The 23,694-nt window shown below is 31.8% G+C and overlaps 2 protein-coding genes across 2 annotated transcripts; both read right to left on the bottom strand.

The window, feature by feature from the left end:
• On the bottom strand, nt 11,695-14,232 carry LOC18601603. The gene is made up of 2 exons (XM_007032598.2): nt 14,100-14,232; nt 11,695-13,033 (listed from the first exon to the last, which is right to left on the bottom strand). Exon 2 carries the CDS (start codon nt 12,890-12,892, stop codon nt 12,089-12,091), a length of 804 nt encoding a protein of 267 aa, XP_007032660.1. The 5' UTR covers nt 12,893-13,033; nt 14,100-14,232; the 3' UTR covers nt 11,695-12,088.
• On the bottom strand, nt 16,295-22,255 carry LOC18601601 (cyclic nucleotide-gated ion channel 2). The gene is made up of 8 exons (XM_018120339.1): nt 22,160-22,255; nt 21,290-21,929; nt 18,410-18,625; nt 17,998-18,311; nt 17,456-17,567; nt 17,129-17,365; nt 16,964-17,050; nt 16,295-16,873 (listed from the first exon to the last, which is right to left on the bottom strand). The coding sequence occupies exons 1-8, from the start codon at nt 22,180-22,182 to the stop codon at nt 16,388-16,390; spliced, it is 2,115 nt and encodes a 704-aa protein (XP_017975828.1). The 5' UTR covers nt 22,183-22,255; the 3' UTR covers nt 16,295-16,387.

Below are 23,694 nucleotides of genomic sequence, written 5' to 3'. Positions count from 1 at the left end.
CATGCCTGGAGACTCTGACAATGACAATGGAGCTGTCCCCTGCAAGAAGGTTCCCAGATTATGAGCCCCCGTTGAAGTTCATCCTTATGATTTTTGGAGAAAGAGTTTAATCATTTACAATTGCATTTAGAAAGTGGTGGAGGTGAAGTAAATTTTTGGAAATCACATTCTTTTTTAACAGTTGTCCATGGCCTGGAGACTCAACTGTCCTCGAAAGAATCTTCCCTGATTATGAGCTCCCCATTCGAGTTTAATCGTCTACAACAGTATGAAGATGGTGGAAGAGTTACCATCAGACTCACAAAGCAATCAGAGACAAGAAATAGAAGGCCATAATAATTTTTTCAAACAGTTTGTCTATGGCCTAGAAACCCTTACAATACGATTGAGCTGTGTCACTTGCAAAAAATCATAGCCTCCATTCGAGTTAAACCCTTTAGATTTATATTGGGTGCATGTGCGTGGTGGAGTTGGAGTGCAATCATGTCACGTCCATGTATATGTATATATATATGTATGTATTAAAAGTGAGTTTAAAGTGACAATAATGATTGATATATGATGGTCTCAATTGAGTGATACGTGATACTTAATTAGGAAAAGAGTCGGGTTAACAAGGAAAGGAGCCTGATGAGGAGTTGAAGGGCCTTTTTGAAGTCTTTATGTTCTAATAAGGGCTTTGTGATCTATTTTCTTGATTTGGTCGTCTAGAAGCTTCTCTTTCCTCTTTCTATTTTTCTCTCTTTCGATTGTTGCTTTTTTTTTTTTTTATCCTTTTCCTTTTGCTTTTCTGTCTTTGTGGCTTTCGGTCCTGCTTTCTCTTCTTATTAGGCTTTTTTAAGCTATATTTATAGATTACGCTTTTACACATTATTGTTGCTTAGTGTTGATTTTTTCTTCATTTTTTTGGGTGAGTTCAGGATTTTTAATTTTTTTTCTTCACTTGCATCTTAGTGTTGCCTGAAGTATTTGTGCTTTTATCTTTTTGGATTTATGTTTGGATTTGTCGAAGTTTGTTTAATTTTTGGCATTTATTATGTTATTTTGTTTTTTCTTTCTTAGCTCTCGGCATTGGCATGACTATGCGTGGGTTTTTAAGAGGTGCTTTGCATTGTTCATGTTTAGGGGACTTGCTTTGTTCATGGTTGGGTTTGCTGAAGTTTGTTTAATTTTTGGTATTTATTCTTGACAAACAACTGTTTCTTTAATTGCATTATATATATATATATATTATGTTTTCTTTGATAGAACAAAAGTCAGATTGTTAATTGATTTGCCATTCTCGAGCTATGTTTAATTTGTGCTTATAAAGTTATTTAATATTTGATTGTCAGTAATGAGATTAATAATTTTTTTTTCTGTTTCTCTTTCTTTTGCAGATTTTCCAATTGAAGTTAGTCTTTGTAGCTGTTTATTAGACATAAATTGTGTTTGTTCGAATACTTTTATCTTATTTTTATATTGTTTGATTTATTTAACACTTTTTTAATTCTGAAAATCAATTCACTATATTATTGTTTTGTTAGATTATCTCATAATATTGCTCTACTACTTTATTCACGATGTTTTTAATTGTTATTCTTTTTGACTTAGCACTTTTACTTTTTATCATTTATGATGATTAATAACCTCTCATTTCAAAAAATAATAAATCAATGTTTAATTTTCTTATTTACATCTAAGTATTAGCCTTGGTAACAAAAATGAAAGGTAAGGTAAAGGTTTCCCTTTGGTTTTTACTGGGAACTAAAACTCTATCAAAGCTATTTACCCTTTGAAAAAATAGCCTAGTCATTAGCTAAGCACTTTCCTCATAAAGCATATACATAATATTTATTTATTTCTCTTTGTAGAAGCTAGCTGTTGAATCTTTGATTAAAGAAAAGTAATGACACATAAAAAGCTTATTATTTGCGAAATGACATGGCGTGTAATTATCCTTACATTTTTGGGGATTTTAATGTTTGGGTTTGCTGGGGTTTGTTTAATTTTTTTATATTTATTCTTGACAAAAGTCAAATTGTTAATTGATTTGTCCTTCTCAAGTTATATTTAAATTGTGCTTCTCAAGTTATTTAATATTTTAATATTATTAATGAGATTAATAATTATTTTTTCTTGTTTCACTTTTTTTTTTTGCAGGTTTTTCAATTAAAGTTGGTCTTTGTAGTTATTTATTAGACATAGATGGGGTTTATTCTAACACTTTTATCTCTTTTTTATATTGTTTGATTTATTTAACACTTTTTTCAGTTTTGAAAACTACTTCATTACATTATTGTTTTGTCAGATTACCTCATAATATTGCTCTACTGCTTTATTTATGATGTTTTTAGCTGTTATCTTTTTTGGCTTAATACTTTTGCTTTTTATCGTTTATAGTGATTAACAACCTCTTATTTCAAGAAATAATAAATCAATGTTTAATTTTGTTATTTACGATCTAAGTACTATTGAATGAAATACTTCACTGCCCTTATCTTGTTAATTGAAGGATTAGCAATCTTGGTAACAAAAATGAAAGACAGGATAAACGTTCCTCTTTGCTTTTTATTGGGAAGTCAAACTCTATCAACTTTGTTTAAATTAAACACAGGACAAGTGATCTACACTACTGCAATTCAACTAGATAATCTCGGATATGACTAAAAAAAGAGAGGATAATCTGGGATTTCTTGTTACCTTTTGGTACCAAAAATTTGGGTTGTATTATTTGGACCTATTAACCATCCATTAACTGCAATGGACCTTAATTTGTGGGCTCTTCCTCACTTTAGTGCAAAGATTGATAAATTTTTTATCTGAATCATAGCTCAAGCCTCTCCCATAATAGACTAGCCATCCTATATGGACAACTTTAATCATAGACAGTGTTGTATCCATCATATGATTTGGTATTTAAATTATTTTAACATTTCATATTTAACAAATTATTAATTAGTAATTGCTATTTTATATGCCTTGCTATATGTTCTTTTATTGGTAGGTTAATAATAAATTAATGTTTAATTTTTTTAATTTACGATCTAAGTACTACTGAATGAAATAGTTCTTGCTACCAAAACAAATTTTGCTTGCTTTCTGCAAAGTTAAGTGCATATTTTGAATTTATTTGACTTTATATGTTCTTTTATTTGTAGGGTACTTTTTATTTTTTGACTTTTTAACTCCATGATGGATGGTATTAATCGAGCGAGAGAAAATAGATTTAGAAAAAGACAAATATTAAGAGCTAGGAGATTGAGTGGGCCAAGGAATTATGTCACAAATACTATGCCAGTATGTTTTAAGAGTGAATGCAGTTCAATTACAAACTATGGCAATCTCAATCAAAGAAATCCAACTGTGAATCCAGTTAATCTTCCGCCCCCAAGTACACATTTTTTGCAAAAGACATCTACATCTAATCTTATTGATGTATCAGTTGGAGGGCATGTGTTGGTACATTCTACTGTCGACATTGAAGGTTTGCTACAAACCATTCTGGTCAAATCTATTACAACCTCTGAGCTTACAACTTTTACAGATTCTGTTGCTTTGAGACAAAATTCTTCTTCTACATTTGATCCTTCGACAAGCAGTAGTTTTTGTTTTAATGATCATTTGTCATAGAATATTACACATACCATGAGTGATTCAACAGATACCTATGATAGTAATATTGATGGGAACTGAATTTATTTCTTAGCTTTATATTTTGCATGCTCAATTCTATCTATTATTCCGTTGGAATTATGATTACTCACTCATTTAATCTAAATTATTATTAAAAATATAAGGTAATATTGAGGATCTCGGTTGTGACATAAATTATGAACGATTGAGACGACAACTAACCAGAAAGAGAACGATTATGACTCACTTAAATAAGTAAAATTATATCAATTAATGCAAATTATGCAATTTTATGTTCTTATATTGATTTTTTATTTAACAATTTGTTTTGGTTGCAAATTTATCTAATAAGAAGATGGTATATGCCTTTCACGTTTGGTAACCCTAGTTGTATTTGCCTTTTTTGTGGTGCTTACATGTGGTAGGAAGAGAGAGTTAGCGTAACAAAGAAACTACAAACCCAAGTTTTACTATTTGTTGTTAAGAAGGTACAGAAAAGATTCCTCCCTTTAAATCTACGCTGCCCTTCTTTGATAATTTACTTACAACTGATAGAGATTATAAAGCTACTAAATTTAGAGAAAACATAAAAATATATAACTCTATGTTTCAATTTACATTATTGGGATGTAAAATTGATAATTCAATGAATAATGAACAAGGTCCTTATGTCTCTAGGATAAATGGACAAAATCATCATAGAATAAGGTTTTTGCTTCCAATAATAAGAAATAGATCTAAATTTGCTCAATTATATATTTACAATACAAAAATAAAATCTCAAACAGAATGAAAATTTTTGATACTGATTCAAACTAAGGTTTTTGCTTCCAATAATAAGAAATAGATCTAAATTTGCTCAATTATATATTTACAATACAAAAATAAAATCTCAAACAGAATGAAAATTTTTGATACTGATTCAAACAATACCATCACTGATAGATACATAATTGAAGGTTTGATGAAGATACTTAATGAGAATAATGAAATTGTCAAGGCCTTTAAATTAGCTAGAGACAGATTAAGAACATCAAATTATGCACCTGTTCATCTCAGTCTTATAGGATCTCAAAGTAATAGAGAACCAAATTATGCACCACCAAGTTGTTCAGAAATAGCTAGACTAATGGTGGGAGATATAGGAGAATATGATAGATGTCGAGATATTATAGTTAATCACATTAGTCAAGGGCTTAAATGCATAAATGAATTGCATTCTTCATTTATGACCATGCAATATCTGCTTTTATTTTCTTATGGTGAAGATGGGTACATAATTAATATAAATTATGTTTATTCTTCATGAAGAGAGAAAGTTTAGCGGAAAACTGTGACCATGCAAGAATATTATTGTTATATAATCCAACAACATATGATTATACAAAATATGTTATTAAGAGGAGGTAGGCTTTTTCAATAATTTGTTGTTGATGTATTTGTTGCTGTAGAAGAGGAAAGGTTATAATACATGAGAAATAATAACAAAGATTTAAGATTTGAACTATATAAAGGTTTAAGAGATACATTTACAAGTGGAGATGCTAATGCAAGCTTAGTTGGTAAATGAGTCATTTTGCTTGCAACTTTCACTGGTGGTCTAAGATATTTATTCCAAAACTATCAAGATGTGATGGCTATCTATAGGTGTTATTGTTACTCTGATCTATTTATTCCACGTACTTGCAACGGACGATGGACTGAAATTGAATAAGCATTAAGTTTAATCCCACACCAAAAAATAGAAGATAGGCCAGACATAACTTTAAGGGTTTTCAGGCTTAAACTCTATTATTTTATAAAAGATCTTACAAAAAATCATCATTTTGGACATGTTACAACTGGTAAGATAGTTATTTACATTCACGTGATTTATTTATAGCATATTAATTATTAATGATTTTATATATGTAAAGACTTAGATGCTGATATATACTTAAACATTTTTTTTCCAACAGTTGCATATACGATTGAATTCCAAAAGCGAGGATTGCCTCATATACACATTCTTCTTGGTTAAATGCAAATCATAAATGTTCATCTATTGCTGATATTGATAGAATTATATCAGCTGAATTTCCAAACAAAGAATTAGATTCAATAAAATATAAGACTGTCACAAATTTTATGGTACAAGGACCATGTGGTTATGCAAATCTTAAATCTTTATGTATGAGTAAAAGCTACTATTCAAAGTTCTACCTAAAACAATTCCAATCCACTACCACAATTAGTGAGGATGGATTTCCAATATATAGGGGAAGAGATATCAAAGTCAAAAAGGTGTACAATTAGACAATAGATTTGTTGTTCTTCATAATGTAGATTTAGTCGTTAAATACCAAGCTCATGTTAATGTTAAAGTTTGTAGTCGATCCAAAGCTATAAAGTATTTATTCAAGTATATAAATAAATAACTAGATAGAACACAAGTTGTTTTAGAAAGAACTAACTCAACTACAATGCAAGATCGACAAGCAAGTATAAATGAAATTGATGAAATCCAAACATTTTTAGATTGCAAATATTTATCAACATATGAAGTATGTTAGAGAATTCTAGATTTCCAATATACTATTGAGAACTTGCTATTTAGAGATTAACAATCCATTAACCAAATGAGCAAAACATATTTTTCATGACCATGACAGAATATCTAGAATAATTCATAGGCTTGATATTACAAAGACTATGTTTACAAAATAGATGGTATATAATGTAATGAATGAAGATGGTAGACATTTGATTTATGCTAATTTTCCAATAGAATTTGTGTGGTATAAACAAGAGATGAAATGGCAAAAAGGACAAGGAAGATGTATTGAAAGAATAAATAATGTACACCTTGCAGTTGGAGAAGTATATTATATGCTTATGTTATTGAATGTTGTCAAAGAAGCTACTAGCTATGAACCCATTAGAACTATTGATGGTATCACATATCAAACGTATCAAGTAGCATGTCAAGCATTAAGATTATTAGAAAATGATCAAGAATAGAATGATGCTTTGTTACAGGCTTCCAAATGGGCTTCAAGTGAACAATTAAGATAATCATTTGTTACTATAATAATGTTTTGTGAAGTAACAGATCCATTAATACTTTGGGAAAATAGCCGAAAATTATTTTCAAATAACATAGAATATAGGTTGAAACGCGCATTTGGATGTTTAGAAAATTCAATTCGAAAAGATCATTTGAAGAATTATATCTTAATTGCTCTCGAAGACGTTTTCAATAAAAATCTCAGTTCTTTAGTTGACTTTAAGTTACGCATGCCAATAGACAAAAATTTTCATTTACAGGAAAATCGACTGATACATGAAGAAATGAATTATAACTTAGTTGAGCTTCAACAATTACATTTTCAATTAATCTCACAATTAAATCATGAGCAAATGAAAATTTATCAATGTGTCAAACGACAATTGATAATGAAGAAGGACACATGATATTCGTTTATGGCCATGGAGGCATAGGCAAAACATTTTTTTGGACCACCTTTATTTCTATAATTCCATCGACAGGTAAAATTGTTCTTACTAAAGCTTCATTTGATATTGCATCTTTACCATTACAAGGTGGCAAAACAGCTCATTCAAGGTTCAAAATACCTTTTACTATTAATCAATCCTCCATTTGTGAAATAATAAAAAAAAAAGAACTCAACTCGCCAGATTAGTTCAAGCATGTACTTTAATAGTTTGGGATGAAGCTTCTATAATTCATAGGCATTGTTTTGAAGCTCTAGTCTTAAACTTTTTAGAGGAAAAACATTATTGTTGGGAGGAAACCTCAGACAAATTTTACTAGTTGTTGAAGATGACACAAAAAAAAAATATCATTAATATTACAATAAATCAATTGCCATTATGAACTCAATGTAAAGTCTTTCATCTAAAGACTAATATGAGATTACAATGAGATGATTTAGATGAACAATCAAAGGATGAAATTGAGGCATTTGGGCAATGGTTATTAAATATAAGTGATAGAAAATCAAAAAAACTATACATGAAAATGAAGATGATTCGTATTTAGTTAAACTACCTGATGATTTACAAGTTTCATACACATATGATCCAATAAAAAATATTGTGACAGCTGTTTATGATGATTTTGAGAAGTATTATGCCAATACTACATATTTGAAAAAATGATCTGTGGTTACCTCTTACAATGAAACAGTTGATTCAATAAATGCATATATGCTTAGTGTCATGAACTACGCTTCTTCGTTTAAGTATGCGATAGTTCGTATGGCACTTAAGTGAACCCTTCCACACAAGCCATCCAAATAACTCATTTATATATGATCAAACATCAACAATAGCAACAAATTAGATTAAGACAACGCACATCGAAATTATAAGGTATATAGAATGCCATATATGCAACCACTAAGGAAAAATAAAGGAAAATGTTTTATTAATATGCAAATGAATACAAAAGGATCAAGACATGCCATCATCAGGCCATAGGGGCAACCTTAGATGATTTGCTACAATATTCCTTTACCATTGAGGCAGCCCAACAATCCGTCGACTGCTCAACCCTTATAAAGAGTTTATGATATTTTACAAGTATTTCACCAATAGGCATTACAATGCTTAAGATGAGGACATCTTTTTCTTAAAAGGTCTTTCCCCTAAAGACTTAACAAAAATTTCTACAAATGTCACCAAGTGCTATTATAATGTTTGAAAAGGGGAACATCTCCCTTGGAAGCATAAAAGACTTAAACTCTTAGGGAATTCTACACTATCATAGTCCTATACAAGGTTGGCTCATGACACTTAGCTTGGTACCGGGAGAAACAAAGACATACTATAGCAGTGATAAAATTTCTCATTCAACAGATCAAATGTCGGAACTTGAATTACTTTACCCAACATAATTCTTAAAATCACTTAAGTTTCTTGGAAAACCTGATCATATTCTCAATCTTAAAGTAGGTTGTGTGATTATGCTAATGAGAAATATAAATCAAAATTTTGGATTATGCAATGGCACTAGATTGGTTATTACACAATTAGCTTCAAACATTATGGAAAGCAAAATTATATCTACTATACACGCTAACAGCAAATACTACATTCCTAGAATAGTACTGGTAATAAAACATCAAAAATGGCTTTTTACTTTTAATAGAAAACAATTTCCAATTAGATTATACTATTGTATGACTATCAACAAAACTCAAGGTTAAACACTTGATAAAGTTGATTTATATTTACCTATATTGGTTTTCACATAAGATCAACTATATGTTGCTCTTTCAAGAGTTACTTCACGTCAAGGATTGAAAATTTTGGTTATAGATGATAATGGACAACCTTTAAATGAGACAATAAATATCGTATACAAAAAAATATTTGATAATTTACCTGTAGGTGTATACCATAACTTCTTTACACTTTTTCCTTTACTTCGACGCATTTGTTTCAATTAATCTAAACCTCAATAATGATTTGCCATTTTCTTACAGCAGCATGATCCAACAAATCAATGAAGCGATGTCTTTTTTACACTTATCAAACAAGAAGATGAACCAAAGATGAAAGTATTACATATTTATCAACCAGTTTCTTCGCAATCAAAAATATTTCTAAGTTATGACTTTTCTGTTGTTAAAAACAGGTAAATAATTTTTCCTTATACAATACAATGCTCACAAGTTTTTCAATATAGCATACTTTATCCTTTTTTTTTTCCATAATTGATAGCATATTATATCATTTACCACACACATTGGATATTACACTCTTCTTGATCATCGATATATACTTTTCTTTTTTTATTAAGAGAAAAAGGATTCAAACTTTGCTTTTTAGGTAAGAGATTATACATCGACCAATGAGCCAAATGCTCAAGTGCATCATCGATATATACTTTAATGTTAATAATTTAGTTAATTTTGATGTTCTGATGACATCAACTACATAATTAAAGTTAATAAGTTAACAATTTGTTTAATTATATTCTTCTAATAACATCAAACAGAGAATTAAACTTTTTTCAAAACAATGATAAACTTTCATATAATATTTTGAACAATGTCCATAAAATAACGATGTCGTAGCATAACGCGCGAGAACTACTCTAGTGTTTATAATTTCCTAGAATAGGGTAATTAGAGCTATTGAGATCGGATTGGATGCATATAATTCTCTAGACATAATTCTCCTCAATTCTAAGGAATCATCGAAACCAGAGCCTGAGTCAAAACCTAAAAGTTGAAACATATCCCTAGACAACACAATTTTGTGGTTGCCGGTGTGAAGTTAGCCAACTTTTGTTAGGGTTCAAAGAAAAAAAAAAGAATAAGAGTTAAAAATTTTTGAGGAAGCTATTAAGAGAAAAGATATAAATATATACATTGCGCCCACCCTGATTGGAGGTTCGCAGATTGAATTGTCTATGGTATAAGTACAATTCAAAATAAGTTAATGTGGAAATATTGTGAAACATTAAAAATTATTTGATAATATTTTACTTTATTTTAATAAAATAAAAGTAATAATAAACGACTCAATTTTTTATTAAACTAAATCATAAGTTTTAAATGAAAGCAACATAAAAAATATAACAAATCTCTATTAATTAAAAATAATAACATAAATTGAATGAAGAGAAAAAGAATTAAACGAAATAAAAAATGAATGTGAAAAGAATATAATTCTTCTAATAATTTCATAAATCATTGAAAAGTGAGAATAATAAAAACATCCCCTTAAATATTTTTTATTACACATTAATACTTTTAGAAAAAAAATTGATTTGTGCTCCTTTCAAAAGCTCAAATCTACTTCTCCTATCAGTAAAAAATCTTAAAAATTTCAAAGTTAAACACCTCATTTTCAACTTTTACAATAGAAAAATTCTTTTTCCATTAACGAAAAAAAATGAAACATAAAACCTATATACTTATCCTTAAATAAATAAACAAAATACGTCTAAATATATTGAAAATTATTATATTTATGATCAATTACTGTATTTAATTTAATTTTTTTATTATGAATAATATAGCACTCTTTAAAAAAAGGTACTATTATAAGTTATGTTATATAGAATTCTTTACATGTATTTTTATATATTTATGAGAACAAATTCATTTGTGTCAGAGCTCAAAATTGCAAATGAGGAAAAAAGTACATCAATTTCTACATCATAACCAATAGGGGTGAACAATTGATCAATTCGGTGTGTCTAATCGAGGACCGAATGGATCAAAACTTTTTTAAAAAATCGATCAAACCAATCAAATTTAAAAAAAAGATCGAATTGACCAAACAATATATTGATTCAACCAGTTCAATTATGGACTAAAAACACCAAAATTGTCACTTTTATCTATTGTAAATTACAATATTAAAATTTATAAAATTCATCTATAATTATAAAATATACAAATAATCAAGATATAAATATATTAATACAAACCAACATAAAAAAACTAATTAAACATACATAAATCATAGCATCTAACATTAACAACATCAACATCCTGAAAATTAACATCCACAACCACGAGAGTCAAAGCAATCTTTGTCCTTTCACATAAGACATCAAATTAACATTGAAGGGTTTTAATCTTTAGGTTCTAATATTTAAGATTCAACATAATAAAGATATTAAAATTAACATCTACAAAATAAGACAACTTACATAAATGATAGGCTATCAAATATTCACATTTACAATAGTACATATGAAATATATTTTATTATATATAATATTAAGTTTGGTTTTTTTATCAATTCAGTCTAAAAAATTTAAGACTGAGAACCGACAAAATAAACTGACAAGATTGAAATTTTTACACTGATAGACCAATCAGACCAAACCATTTTACTTAAATTTCATTCAATTCGGTTGAGTCATTGGTTCAGTACATTTTTGGACACCCCTAATAACCAATCCAACAGACAAGCTACACATACTAAATTAGAATATAGGGTTAAAACATTTAGATGCCTAGGAAGAAATATAAAAACCTGTAAATGATTTAATCACACAATATGTTTACCCATAATTGATTGCTTTCATCCAAACTAAAAAGGAGATGAGCAAGATAAGCAGAAAAATCACATATCTATAACATATATCTAATAATAACAGTCTCACTGTCCAAGTACAAATACATGCGTACTTGAGCTTTCACAAAGACTTTACGTACCTATTTCCAACAGTATACTAACCAAGACCTCTGTTATACACAGCATTAGGTACTACATCTGGAAACTGTGGTTGTCATTGGATAATCAAATCCCGAGTTTAAGAATCAAAACAATTACACTCCTATCAGCGAAGAAGAGATCAAGAAGCTTTGAGGAAGAACTGCCATTACCTTGGACACTGATAAGTCGTCAAATTGGAGATTTAATGGCCTTCAGGTGCAATCAAGTATCCCACTGTAGGAACAGACTTATATTCACAATGCTTGCTGACCATGAAATTGATACCATCTCAAGTAATGATCTCTTTAACAAGCCAGTCTAAACTAGGATACGCAAAGTACAAAATGAGAAATGAAGGGAGAGCAAACAAAACAGTAATAAGTATGTACAGGGCCAAGATGGCTGCACTGGCAGGTATTGCATAGAGGATGATTAAGAGAAATATGATGACCAGGGGGAACTTGGCTGTCAGATGTATAATTAACACCAGAGATTTCCGAAGGGAAGACTTTATTCTTTCCAAATTGAAGTAATTGGCTAGATGAATATGATTGTGGCTTGATCCGGATGACTCAGAATGAGGGCATTGTCCCCTTCCGTGGTTACTCCGAGTCACATGGTTTCCCAAAGCTAAATTGTTGTTTGAAGACCAGTCTGGCTGACGATCCTCACAGAAAGCAGAATGAGACTTCAGTCTATCACCATTCATGCTCTCGACCATCCAAAGTAGAAAATAATTCTTCCGCGGGAACTTGAGATTTCCCCTATAAACCAGACGAAAAGACAAGAGATTGCACCATGGACATGAGATAAATAGCGGAAGTTGAATTGGAAGAGTAGGAAAATTCACAACAGCCCATTGAAGTCCTAGAATGCAGTTTTTACAAAGGGTATGACCACACCATAAAACATAGGGCACATTTTCTACAATGTTGAAGGATTCACAGCATATTGGGCACTCTAAGCCTTCTTCCCTGCTAACTACAGAAGAACTTTCATCATCTGAACATTCTGATGCAGCATGACTTTGCTTTAGAGAATCATTTCTCAGTCCAACAGTTCCAGCAATGCAGTTGGATGCAAAACTCCACATGTTGATAACAAGGAACACAGTGATCACACAGAGAGCATCATTTTCTAGTAGCAGAAACTGAACCTAAATAATTACAACATAATGCCAAAACTGATAACGTCCATCTGCCAAGTACAACAGTGCTGCGTACCAAAAGTCAACCTGAAGGGAAAAAAATAAGAAGCAAGAATGAAAATCACCTACCATAGGCAGAAATACTTCAGTAAGCATTTCCCATTTTAACTGCATGCAACTACTGCGAATGTATCAATCTAGTATTCCATTCTGAATTAACCTACCATTCATAGCATGCTGATAACACTACAAATCAAACAGGAAAACAATTACATTTGCTCATGCATAGATATTCAATAAACAAACTAGAAATATAAACCAAGGTGCTTAGGAAGCAGCAAAGTGAAAATCTATTCCAGGCGGGAAGATTGTTGGCCTTTTAAGTTGGAAGCAAGCCTAATTCAACTAACTATGGTAGGAAAACTCTTGATCAGTTTTAAGAAGACTACTTGACATCAAACAAATGTCCTCTAAACCATCTGCTTGATGCACACTGTGTCTCTTGTCAAACTAGAGACACTAGATTTACAGCTGCAGCCATACAAATCTGCCTTTAATCAAGATCAAGTTCAAGTTCAATTCATCCAAGCTAAAATAAGAAATCATACAACATTTTACATCAAATCCTTAGACACCAAAGAATATAAATAAATACCCAATTCCTGAGAATAACAAAACATCCTAAATCAGAAAAAAAAAAAAACCTAGATGAATATACCCCCTCCAAAATCATAGCAAAAGAAAACACGAATAAGCTTTCTTCATCATTTTAAGAACTACCCATTTCATTCTAAAACTACTATTCACAATTGATATATAAAAGACCCAATCAATTACAAATTGAATAGCCAACTGAAATGCAAGAAGATGAAAGAACATAGAAAGGAAAAAACGTTAAATAATCATTTAAGATAAAACCCGAAAAGAAAAAAATTAAAAAAACATAAAACTTATCAGCTTGGAAACAACCCAATAATGAACTCAAACAAAAATTACAGGAAAAGCGAGAGAGCGAAAGAGAGAAACAGAAAGAAGATAATTATCAAAAGGAAAAAAAAGTCTGATCTTTACAATTAAAAGCGTCTTTTAACAGTAAATAAAAAGAGGAAAGAATAAAATTCAGAAAAATAGAAACGTGAAATAATGATCTTACAGAGTATGGGTATCTTGGTTTGATGATAACAAAGAGAGTAGAAGAAGGAGCAGAAGAAAGTTGGAGATCTGTCTCTTTCTCTCTCTGTTTTTTACTATGTGTTTTTGGTTCTCTGACTCTCTGGAATTAGTCTGCTATAAATATAATAAACAAGGCATAAAATTTAAATGAGTTGCCAAATTATTTTAAAAAATTTAAATAAATTATTATATTTAAAGAGTTATTAACCATTATGCTAAAAAGCAAAAAGGTAAAATTGGTTTTTGTTGTGTTAAGAGAGAGATCTCTCAAGCTTCGTGGAACATATTATTTTGGAAAGGGGCCGCCCCTGTTTCCAAATGGCAATGAGCTTTTTAATTCACCTTTACACATGACAACGACGTCGTTCTCTCTGGATTGTGATGTTGTTTTTTTTTTTAGAACATTATTGTTTGTCATGAACATGTATAAAGAATTGATTAATGCTCGATAGAATGGTAGTTATTTGTCACTTTCCTTTTAATCTTCTTTTTTTTTTTCAAAAAATTTAATATATATATATATATATATTTTATTTTGATGTATGAGTTAGGTAGTTGTTAATAACAAAGTTGTAAAATGATGAGCATAGTATTTTTATTTTTTAATTCTTTGGTTTCAAAACAAGCTGAAATTGCTACCAATTGAATATCTTACCAAACCTTTTCAACTCATAAAAGAAAAGATATTTGCAAAATAAATCTTTGTAACTTATAAATAAATATCTTGAGTGGTGGCGCTTAGGGCTTTAGCCCACTCTTAGGATGGTAAAGGGAGTTTAAAAAGATGTTTGCTTTTTAATATTCTAATTGAATCTTGAATGTGTTAAATTGATAAGGAAATATAGGTTTCGTAGATTCATATAAAATCTAGAATGTCCCTCGTCGTCTTAAATTAATATACATGTGCATATGTTAAAAGTGTTTGGTACCATGGCATGGGCATTCTATTTCGGGTCTATTTGAGATGCCGGCCCGTTCTATAAATTATGAGTAGGAATTGGAATGACTATTTTAGTCAAAGTGTCTATTTTGGATTTGTCATAATCGTCATCCTTCCTTGCACTAAGGTATTAGGTGACTGTTTGGTGTTTTATAATGTAACGTGTGATCCAAAAAAATGTCATTGTAAAGAAAGAATAAAAATATTATTTTATACACCATTTTATCCTTAACAAAATTTTAAATCCCCAACTTAGTCCCGAGCTTAGGAGAGAGAAAATAGTCGACCACCCTTGAGGGTCGAAGAATCACTAAATTACGTCAACAAAAAGCTATGGCTGCAGAAGGTGACGGAATGGACTTCTAATGGTTAAATCCGATCAAGAAAGACTGGTAAGGGGAGCCGAACAGTTACATCTACCACTAGTAGCCACGATGGTCTGTTGTCGACTTAGGTCTAAGTGGCCCGATCTCCTCGTTGTAAGGTTGTTAGGTGCGTCAGTGGTCGGATTTGGTCACTAGTAGCATCTAGGTGCTTGGTCAAGGACCGGATTTCGTCGCCGGCCTTCGTCGGTTAGCTAGGGAGGAAGAAAGAAAAGAAGGCAAAGACAAAAATAAAAGGAAGAAAGAAACGGAAAAATTGAAAAAAAGTTAAATATTTAAATAAGGCTACTAGTGATTTTTAAACTGCATTCAAAATTTTAAAGTTAAATATTTAAATAAGGTATTTTTTATTAAAATTAAAAAATAGATTTTTTTTGTTGAAGTTAAAACAAGTAAATAAAAAAATTTCATAAGTGAATATTATAAATTAAAAAAATAATTAGTTTTATATATAAGAATTATTCTTAATTGATTAGAAATAGAACAAATAGTTGAGAATTAATAAACACGTAATAAAAGAAGTGATAAAAAATTGAATTTTATTAAACATATTATAAAAAAAGTGAGAGAATATATTATTTTATAAATTATTTTGATTTTTATATATTTTTTAATGAAAAATGAAATAAATAGTTGAGAATTAGCAAAAATACGAAAATGAGAGAAAATAGATATTTATTAGTTATGGAAGAATAGATAGATATTTTATAAATTATTTAATTTTTAAATATAATTAATATATATTATTATTATAAAATTATGAGGTTTATGAAAATTTGGACCTAAAACTTTTGCTTTGGTGATTTTACTCTATAGCCGGTCATGTTGTTCTATACAATATTTCACCTTCCATGATAAGCATGGGGTTGATTCATGTTCACAGATACATTATTGCAAAACAAGAGGCATTGGAGCAACCAAAATTTACAGCACTTTTGCTGATTTCTATTCAAGGTGGTCATGTGGCCTTAGTGACATGAACATTGCAGCATATTTTCTAAGGCGACCTTCCATGCCTCCATTTGCTGTCACAGGAATCAATGGACCTCTAGTCCTCATCTTATAGCAGCGCCAAGCAAATTGTATATTCACAGCTGCCCATGTTCTCCAATTGGATGAGTAGTATCTTGCTGTTCTCTTGAGCCTATTGTGGGCAAATCTGTACCTGAAGTGTTCAGTAATGTACCGAAGATCGTCTGCATCGAGACCAAATGCTTCTGTGAATTCGTCGCAAGTAAATGTCGCTGATGAGGTTGGAAGACGGTCTAGAAATGGGCGACGAAGGCACCAGGAGAGGAGCTCATCACCTAGAAATCCGCCAGGTTCAAGTACACTGGTGGCTATTATGCCTTTGCTGAAGCCTTGGCTACGTCTAGCGTGTCCGCGAACAATAAACACCATCCTGGGCACTGGATCTCCTTCTCTTATTATCTGTCTCATAAGGACTAACGAATGATCATATATGTTATAGCTAGGCTATAGTGAAGTAAGTATCTGTTTCAGTTTTGTTCTGCACTGCACCTTTTCATCTTTAGAGTAAATAAGAGGTTTGACGCGATCGCATACGTTTTCAAGGATAAGGTCATCTAAGCTATGGAAAAGTGGTACCTAAGAAGAAGAAGTTGCAATTAAAAGGATTACTGAAATGAAGTTCGAAAACATGGTAAGATGATGATTTGCTGTCACCTTTTTTATCAAGTCAAGGCAAAGGTAACGCTTAATGTCCCTCCGGAGCCCTTCTGGAAGCTCTTCAATCCATTTCATCTCTTCTTCTCCTCCCATTGAATCCCATGTTTGGCTTTCAAAGTGGCGCACTCTCTGCCTTAAACCCGAGGGCAACTGCCTTCGTCTCATCCACCATTCAACATCTCGACGCCTTAACTGCAATTTTTTCCTGTTTGCCATAACCACATGTAAAAATACCTGTATAACAATCACAAGGCATTAGTTAATGCCACTTTCTGCTAAAATCAAACCCCCCTTGTTCAAGTATATTATATATATATTCATCACCTGAATATTCCCAACCAGTAAAGTGAAAAGAAGTAAGCCCCCGAGGACAATGCAAATGCTGAATGCCACCTCCATAGGGTTACTTGTAGGGCTAAGCTGGTTGCCAAATGAGCTGTAAATATTAATTAGCAGAATGTAACCCATATTTTTCGATTTCAATCTGATAATTCAAGCTAAAGCTAAGCTTCTATTCATAATTAATGAATATTGTCAGTAAAATTAGGAGATCCTTAGCAAGAAGCATCTGTGTTGGTATCATGTGTTATTTTTTTTACTTTCCCATATTTTAGAAACTAATTAAGAAGTTTCACCTTATTTAGCACATTTTCAATCATATAATGAATCTAAATCTGGTTGTAACACATGGAAATCCATCTATGCTTAACTATACTAAAACAGATATCAGTTCAAATTGAACTATATTTTGATCATTGGCAGTGTCAACTCTGAGGGCACATATATATTCTTCAATCAGCAATGCAAAAATGCATCCCAAGATCTTAAGAAAATGAAGTCATAAATGCTATTCTTTTGTAGGTTACCTCAGGTTCAATAACCCCCAAAATATGGGATAAAGAATCTTAACTGCCAGAGAATTGCTAGAAATGACTGGGGGTGCGGGTTCATAGATCCCATAACGGAATGGTCCATCCGGATCAAAGCAAAATGACTTGGTCATTGTTATTGATTTCCCTCCACATTGACTACTTAACACATTTGCTGGTGACAGATATTGACTGCAAACCCTCTTTGAGCAAGAGGAAGATGGATTACAAGAAGCACTTCTTTCACACTGCTGCTGGAGGCATGTAACAACACGCTGTGTCGCTAGGACATACCAGCATCCTCCGGCAACCTGTAGTGAGAAACGAGAATGTCCCAAGAAGTTGTAAGTGTCAAATTTGAAGAAAGCTTAATACGCTTATATGCAGAAGCAGACCAAAGTAGACTCACATGGGATGCAATTAAGTAGGCAATCAGATTAATGCCAAAGCCCCACCAAACGGAACCAAATATATAACCTGTAACTTTCCGCATTCTTCTCATCAAGCAAAGGCTGTGGTACACCTTAGGGAGGAATTGGAACAAGAAAATTGATAAAAGTATAGTCATTATTAGCTTATATCGCTCCGCTCTTAGCAATTTTGGCACCATTAGCCAAAATGCTGCCTGCAATAAGAAAGCAAACGTAAGCATGAAAACAATTGAAAGCTAACTCACCAATGTAGCAAAATTGCACTATTGTGTCAGAACATTATTGTGTTAAGATTATAAATGGATGGTTTTAACAGGATCAACTGTATTTAGCACAAAATAGTTATTGTATGAGATGCTTTTATGTACCATTGGAAGAATTAGTAAGTAGTTAGCAGATATATAATGCTTCCCTAATGCTACATAGGAGCAAGAATTTTCAGGAGAAGAATAAGCTCTTTTGGTCACTCCCAGAGATAACTTTACACCATGCATTGGAATGAAAAATTCTCGGTGTTCAGGTAACTCCATGTATGACATATATAGTATCTCATTAACGATGAAGAATTACATCAGTGCATCCGAATTTTCATCTTTGTCAAATGTCCTCGGAAGGAAATGCAGAATATGGCCTTTACAGCCTTCTTTTCCCTCGAAACAACAATGTCATGCATGGCAAATTTAACTCATATACTTTGGGAGAGCTCTCAGATATCAAGAGGGCTTATCACAGCCTAAACAGATTAATGTTAGGGCACAATAATTATATCTAACTCTCTTGTTATTGTAATGGCTATCTGCAGAAGGAAAGTGAACCCCATTCCTCATGCTTCTCTCTGATTTCCAAGCTGTAAAGGTCCAGTCTGCCATTATGATGTAAACAAGGGAGCTGATAGGTTAGCTGATATATTCTTTTGAAAAGTTTAAGTAACTTATGATTTAACTTGCTAAAGATTATAAAACATCCAATCAACAAAACAAGCTGCAAGACAAGGTCCTCTCACCAAAAACCTAAACCCCCTGATAACATGACAAGGAATAAACACATAGCTAAGTCAGCTGCTAAAAATATACTAGTTCTTTAATTGTTTTCTCCAAAGGACTGATTTTTTTGAGTTACATGGCCCTGCTAACTACCATCAGATCAGTTTCTGCATGATGATAATTCCTATAATGTTTATTCCTTTAGTATTTTTTGTTTCTGTTATATAGTGAGATTCTCTTTTTGACTTTTGAGTATGAAGAACATAAATATGTTAAGAGATAGTGAACCATATAACTCACGAGAACTCAAAGTTGCCATTGTGGATAGACATTAAACTAAAAATGGATGGCCAAACATGCACCTTCCTTTAATGGAGAACTACTATAAACATTCAAAGAGCATTAGCTTTTCAGTTTCTAACTCTTTAAGGATTACTATTAAATCTGAAACGGACAGACATTTCTTAACTTACATATGATAATTAACAGAGATGTATACTTTAAAACCCAAAGTGAGTTGCAACCGATCCATTGAAGGTATGATTACACAGAACCGGAGAAAAGCTGCTGAAGCACTGGAAACAATTTTCAGTAGTCCTGCTTTCCATCTAACTCTTGTGAAGAATTGAACAAAGGACGTTTAAAATATAAGCTACTCCGTTAACAATTCAGGGCACCAAAATTGACTATAACTCTATAAGGTTCATGTGGCACCGACTTCACAAAACCAGAGTCTGTCTAGCAGGAACAAATTACTTGAGCTGATGTTCAACGTCCATTGCAACTATAAATGGAAATACAGGCAAGACAGAAATGTAGGCCAATTTCCCGTTACCAGAATCTCAGCAATTAATGGAAGAACCAATCTAGGAAAGTGAACTTTTGTAAGGCAATATTGGAAGTTGTCTACTAGTGTGAAAACTTCAATGTCAACAGGCACTAACTTGATAACTATTCTCAGCTCTACTACATTATGATATCGTTTGGTACGAGGGAGGTGAGAGCACATTTTTTACAATGTGTCCAATTAAATTACATTACAATATTTGTTTTTCAACAAACCACTGCAATGTAAGATTGTAATGCAATCATATTACAACCAAAAGATGTAATGTGATTACAGTTCAAAACGAATGTAATTATATTATATTATACTCTAACTCTGCAATGTTATTAAAAACATTTTTACCCTTTAAGTTTATTACTTTATTAAAAATATTTTATAATGTTATAATTAAAATAAAATATATAATATAAAAAATTATATTAAAAAAATAAAAATAAAATATATAATATTATAATAAAAAATAAAAAATATGACATTAAAAATATATTAAAAAATAATATTATATAAAAATTAATAATAAAAAATACATGTATATTCAACTTGTATTTTAAAAAATATAGATAATTTTAAAAATTAACATTACATTCTCAACAAAGTACTTGTAAACCAACCAATATAATATTATTTTCCTTATATTTTAATTATTATTTTATTTGTATACCAAATCTTGTAATATTATTTTTCTTACAATCACATTGTCTGTAATTATATTGCTTTGTAAAGTACTAAACGTCACTTATATGCATGCATTGGGTACTTTTGGATCAATATTTTCCTTTTTCACAGCTAAATTGACTGTAACAAATGGACGTCAGCCGTGAGATGAACAAATATGTGTAAGAGAAATCATGACGACTGTTGGAAGTATGTACCACTACTTTACAATTAATTATCTACAGTTAAATATTGGGCAAAATATTTTGTAACCTCCAATCCAATCGTGACATCACAGTCACTATGAAACCATGGAATTGATTTTACGATGAGCCAATGCATGCAGATGCATGATTAATTCATAGATTACTAACCTGAGGAACCGGTAGTATAACAAAAACGTCAAACCAAAACCCTTTGAGCGACCTCACATAGTGTGAGGCAATCGCACGTGCGTCCCACACGAGTTTCCCGCACCCGACCACCAGTGACTCCTTCGACACGTATGCTAACCTGAATTGAAGCCATATGTGCCACAAATGCACTGCATCCACACACGTGCGAACAACGGTTACGATCGCAGCCAACCCACTATCCAAGAAGACACATGGCGCCCCGTCCTCGCTCGTGATCAAAGTCAGGGTGTAAAAGAACAAAGGATCGACGGCCAAGGCAATACCACGGGCCACCAAGAGAACCCGGTTCCATCTCTGAACTAATGCACTGCGTGGGTCGAGGGCTTTCCCGAACGGGCCTGAGGAGAACCTTGAGCGGGTGCGGGTCGAATTCTTAGTTGGGTCGGATGCGGCCTGGACAGGGAACAAGGATGACCCGGCAAAAGCTTCCCACTGAGGCTGATGGACACTGTCACAGCTGGTGGAGTGGAAAACCGGAACTCCAACTTGAGTGCAAGCGTAGCATTCAATAGAGTTGGAAACAGATCCATCTTGTTCACTGCTGCTCCTGCTATCATTGTTGAAGCCCCAGGTCCTTGCTAGTCCAAACCACCTGTTCCTGTTAGTAGTCATGCCAAGAAAACCAAAAAACAAACAAATAAAAGACTTTGAAATCTCCTTTCATCCAATGTCATGGATTCATAGTTGTAATAACATAAGCATATATTAGATGCATCTGCATGCTTGTGTGTGTCTGCACATCAGCTCAATGTTCATACATATATATACATGTTTATGTGAACACGTGTGTAATATTATTGCAGGTGAGATGAAGAAGTAAAAGGCGACCTGGGGAAGGGAAGAGAAGGCATGGTGGGAACATGGGAGAAGATGGATTTTGGAGGGATTATAAAAGCAGGTGTCAGTTAGTGCATGACGAGGGGGGTGTCTTGGCTATAAGCAAGAGAAGCCACATTTCAGCTATGGGAACGTGTGGAAGGTGGTGTGTCCAATGATAAACTGACACTGTGTGAGCCTACAGTCAACTGATTCCACACTTCCCCTTGGGATGACCGTACGCGCCAATGCCATAAATAGTACCTGTACGAGGACCACTCTTCAGCGACCATTGCATTGTTATTCTTGATTTCTTATTTTAAAAAGAAGTTTCCTTTTTCTCTTTTCATCTCATCAAATTTTGGAGAAGAAGATTTTAAAGTAAAGTCCATATTTATGTATCAAATTACAAATACATTTTTTTAACTTGTTCCAATTTTGGTTTTCGGAATATTTAAATTAATTCTAGTTTACGCTTTAGGTAATTAAGTAATACAGTAATGGTACTAGTTAGTAAAAGCTGAATACAATAATACAAGCGAAAGCCTAGTTTTTGGCCTTTGGGATTATGGAAGGGGGTAGTCTTCATTAATAAAAAGGAAACTTCCTCTCCTTTTGTATCTTTTTGGAGAATTTTCGTTTCAAGGCTGGTAGCGTGAGACTACTTTCCTCGTACTTGGATTTTGATCCTAAGCTTTTTCCGTATAACACCAAATATTTTCTCAGCTGAGTTAGTTTTAGGGATCACGTGTACATATAACAATATATCAACAATGTTTTTTTTTTTTTTTTGAAAAGCGATTTTATTAACACAAAGCACCCATCTTGTTTAAAGTCTTCAACTGTTTGCATATATCAACACTGTTGAACCTCAATCTTGTGCTAGCTACTAAGAAATTGAAGAGTACATATGCAAATTGGGTTTATATATATATATATATATTGTGATTGTAATTGGATAGCAAATATAGACTTGTTTCATGTCATAGAAAAAAAAAAGAATTGATTGGATATAAAATATTATTGTAATTATGATCATAATTATATGAAATTCAAAAGGCAAAGATGGAAATTATAAAGGCAAAAATTGATTGTTTTGGTGAAATCAATTAAAAATTAAAACCATAAAAACATTAGTAAATTAAAAGAAAAGAGGAAGGGAAAAAAAAAGGAACAATGGAGAGAAAGAAGTACAAAATTTAGGAGATAAAGAAAGTGGAGAATTAGTCATGCACAGGTAGTATAAATTCATATAATAATAATGAAAAATTATGAGTTTGCAAATAAAATTTATTTTTATCTCATATGTAAATAACCAATAAAAAATCAGTTCAATACAAATATATCACCCAAAAAGAAAAAAGAAAAGAAAAAAAATGCATGGGGCACCTTGCTAGTTTACTCTAATCCTTTTTTACTAATTTGGTTACATGCCAATGGTGGAGAGCTTGAAGGATGAAATAGAAAAAAAATGCAGACCCATATTTCTGCAAAAGCCTAGGTGACCCAAATGGTGGGAGAGGCAGCCCATTTTTTTCTGTCATACA

This window comes from Theobroma cacao, chromosome 4 (genome assembly GCF_000208745.1).
Source record: "Theobroma cacao cultivar B97-61/B2 chromosome 4, Criollo_cocoa_genome_V2, whole genome shotgun sequence".
Classification (NCBI taxonomy): domain Eukaryota; kingdom Viridiplantae; phylum Streptophyta; class Magnoliopsida; order Malvales; family Malvaceae; genus Theobroma; species Theobroma cacao.
Note: the sequence above shows the minus strand (reverse complement) of the source record. Positions and strands in the feature narration are given on the sequence as shown.

What these genes read in the sequence shown, in the direction of transcription:
- LOC18601603 (XM_007032598.2), bottom strand. Translation starts at nt 12,892, where the DNA reads ATGTGGAGTTTTGCATCCAACTGCATTGCTGGAACTGTTGGACTGAGA.
- LOC18601601 (XM_018120339.1), bottom strand. Translation starts at nt 22,182, where the DNA reads ATGCCTTCTCTTCCCTTCCCCAG. An exon ending in TGGGGGTTATTGAACCTGAG is followed by an intron (nt 17,568 to 17,997) that starts GTAACCTACAAA and finishes TAATATTTACAG; the next exon opens with CTCATTTGGCAACCAGCTTA. An exon ending in GCCTTGACTTGATAAAAAAG is followed by an intron (nt 17,051 to 17,128) that starts GTGACAGCAAAT and finishes TCTTCTTCTTAG; the next exon opens with GTACCACTTTTCCATAGCTT.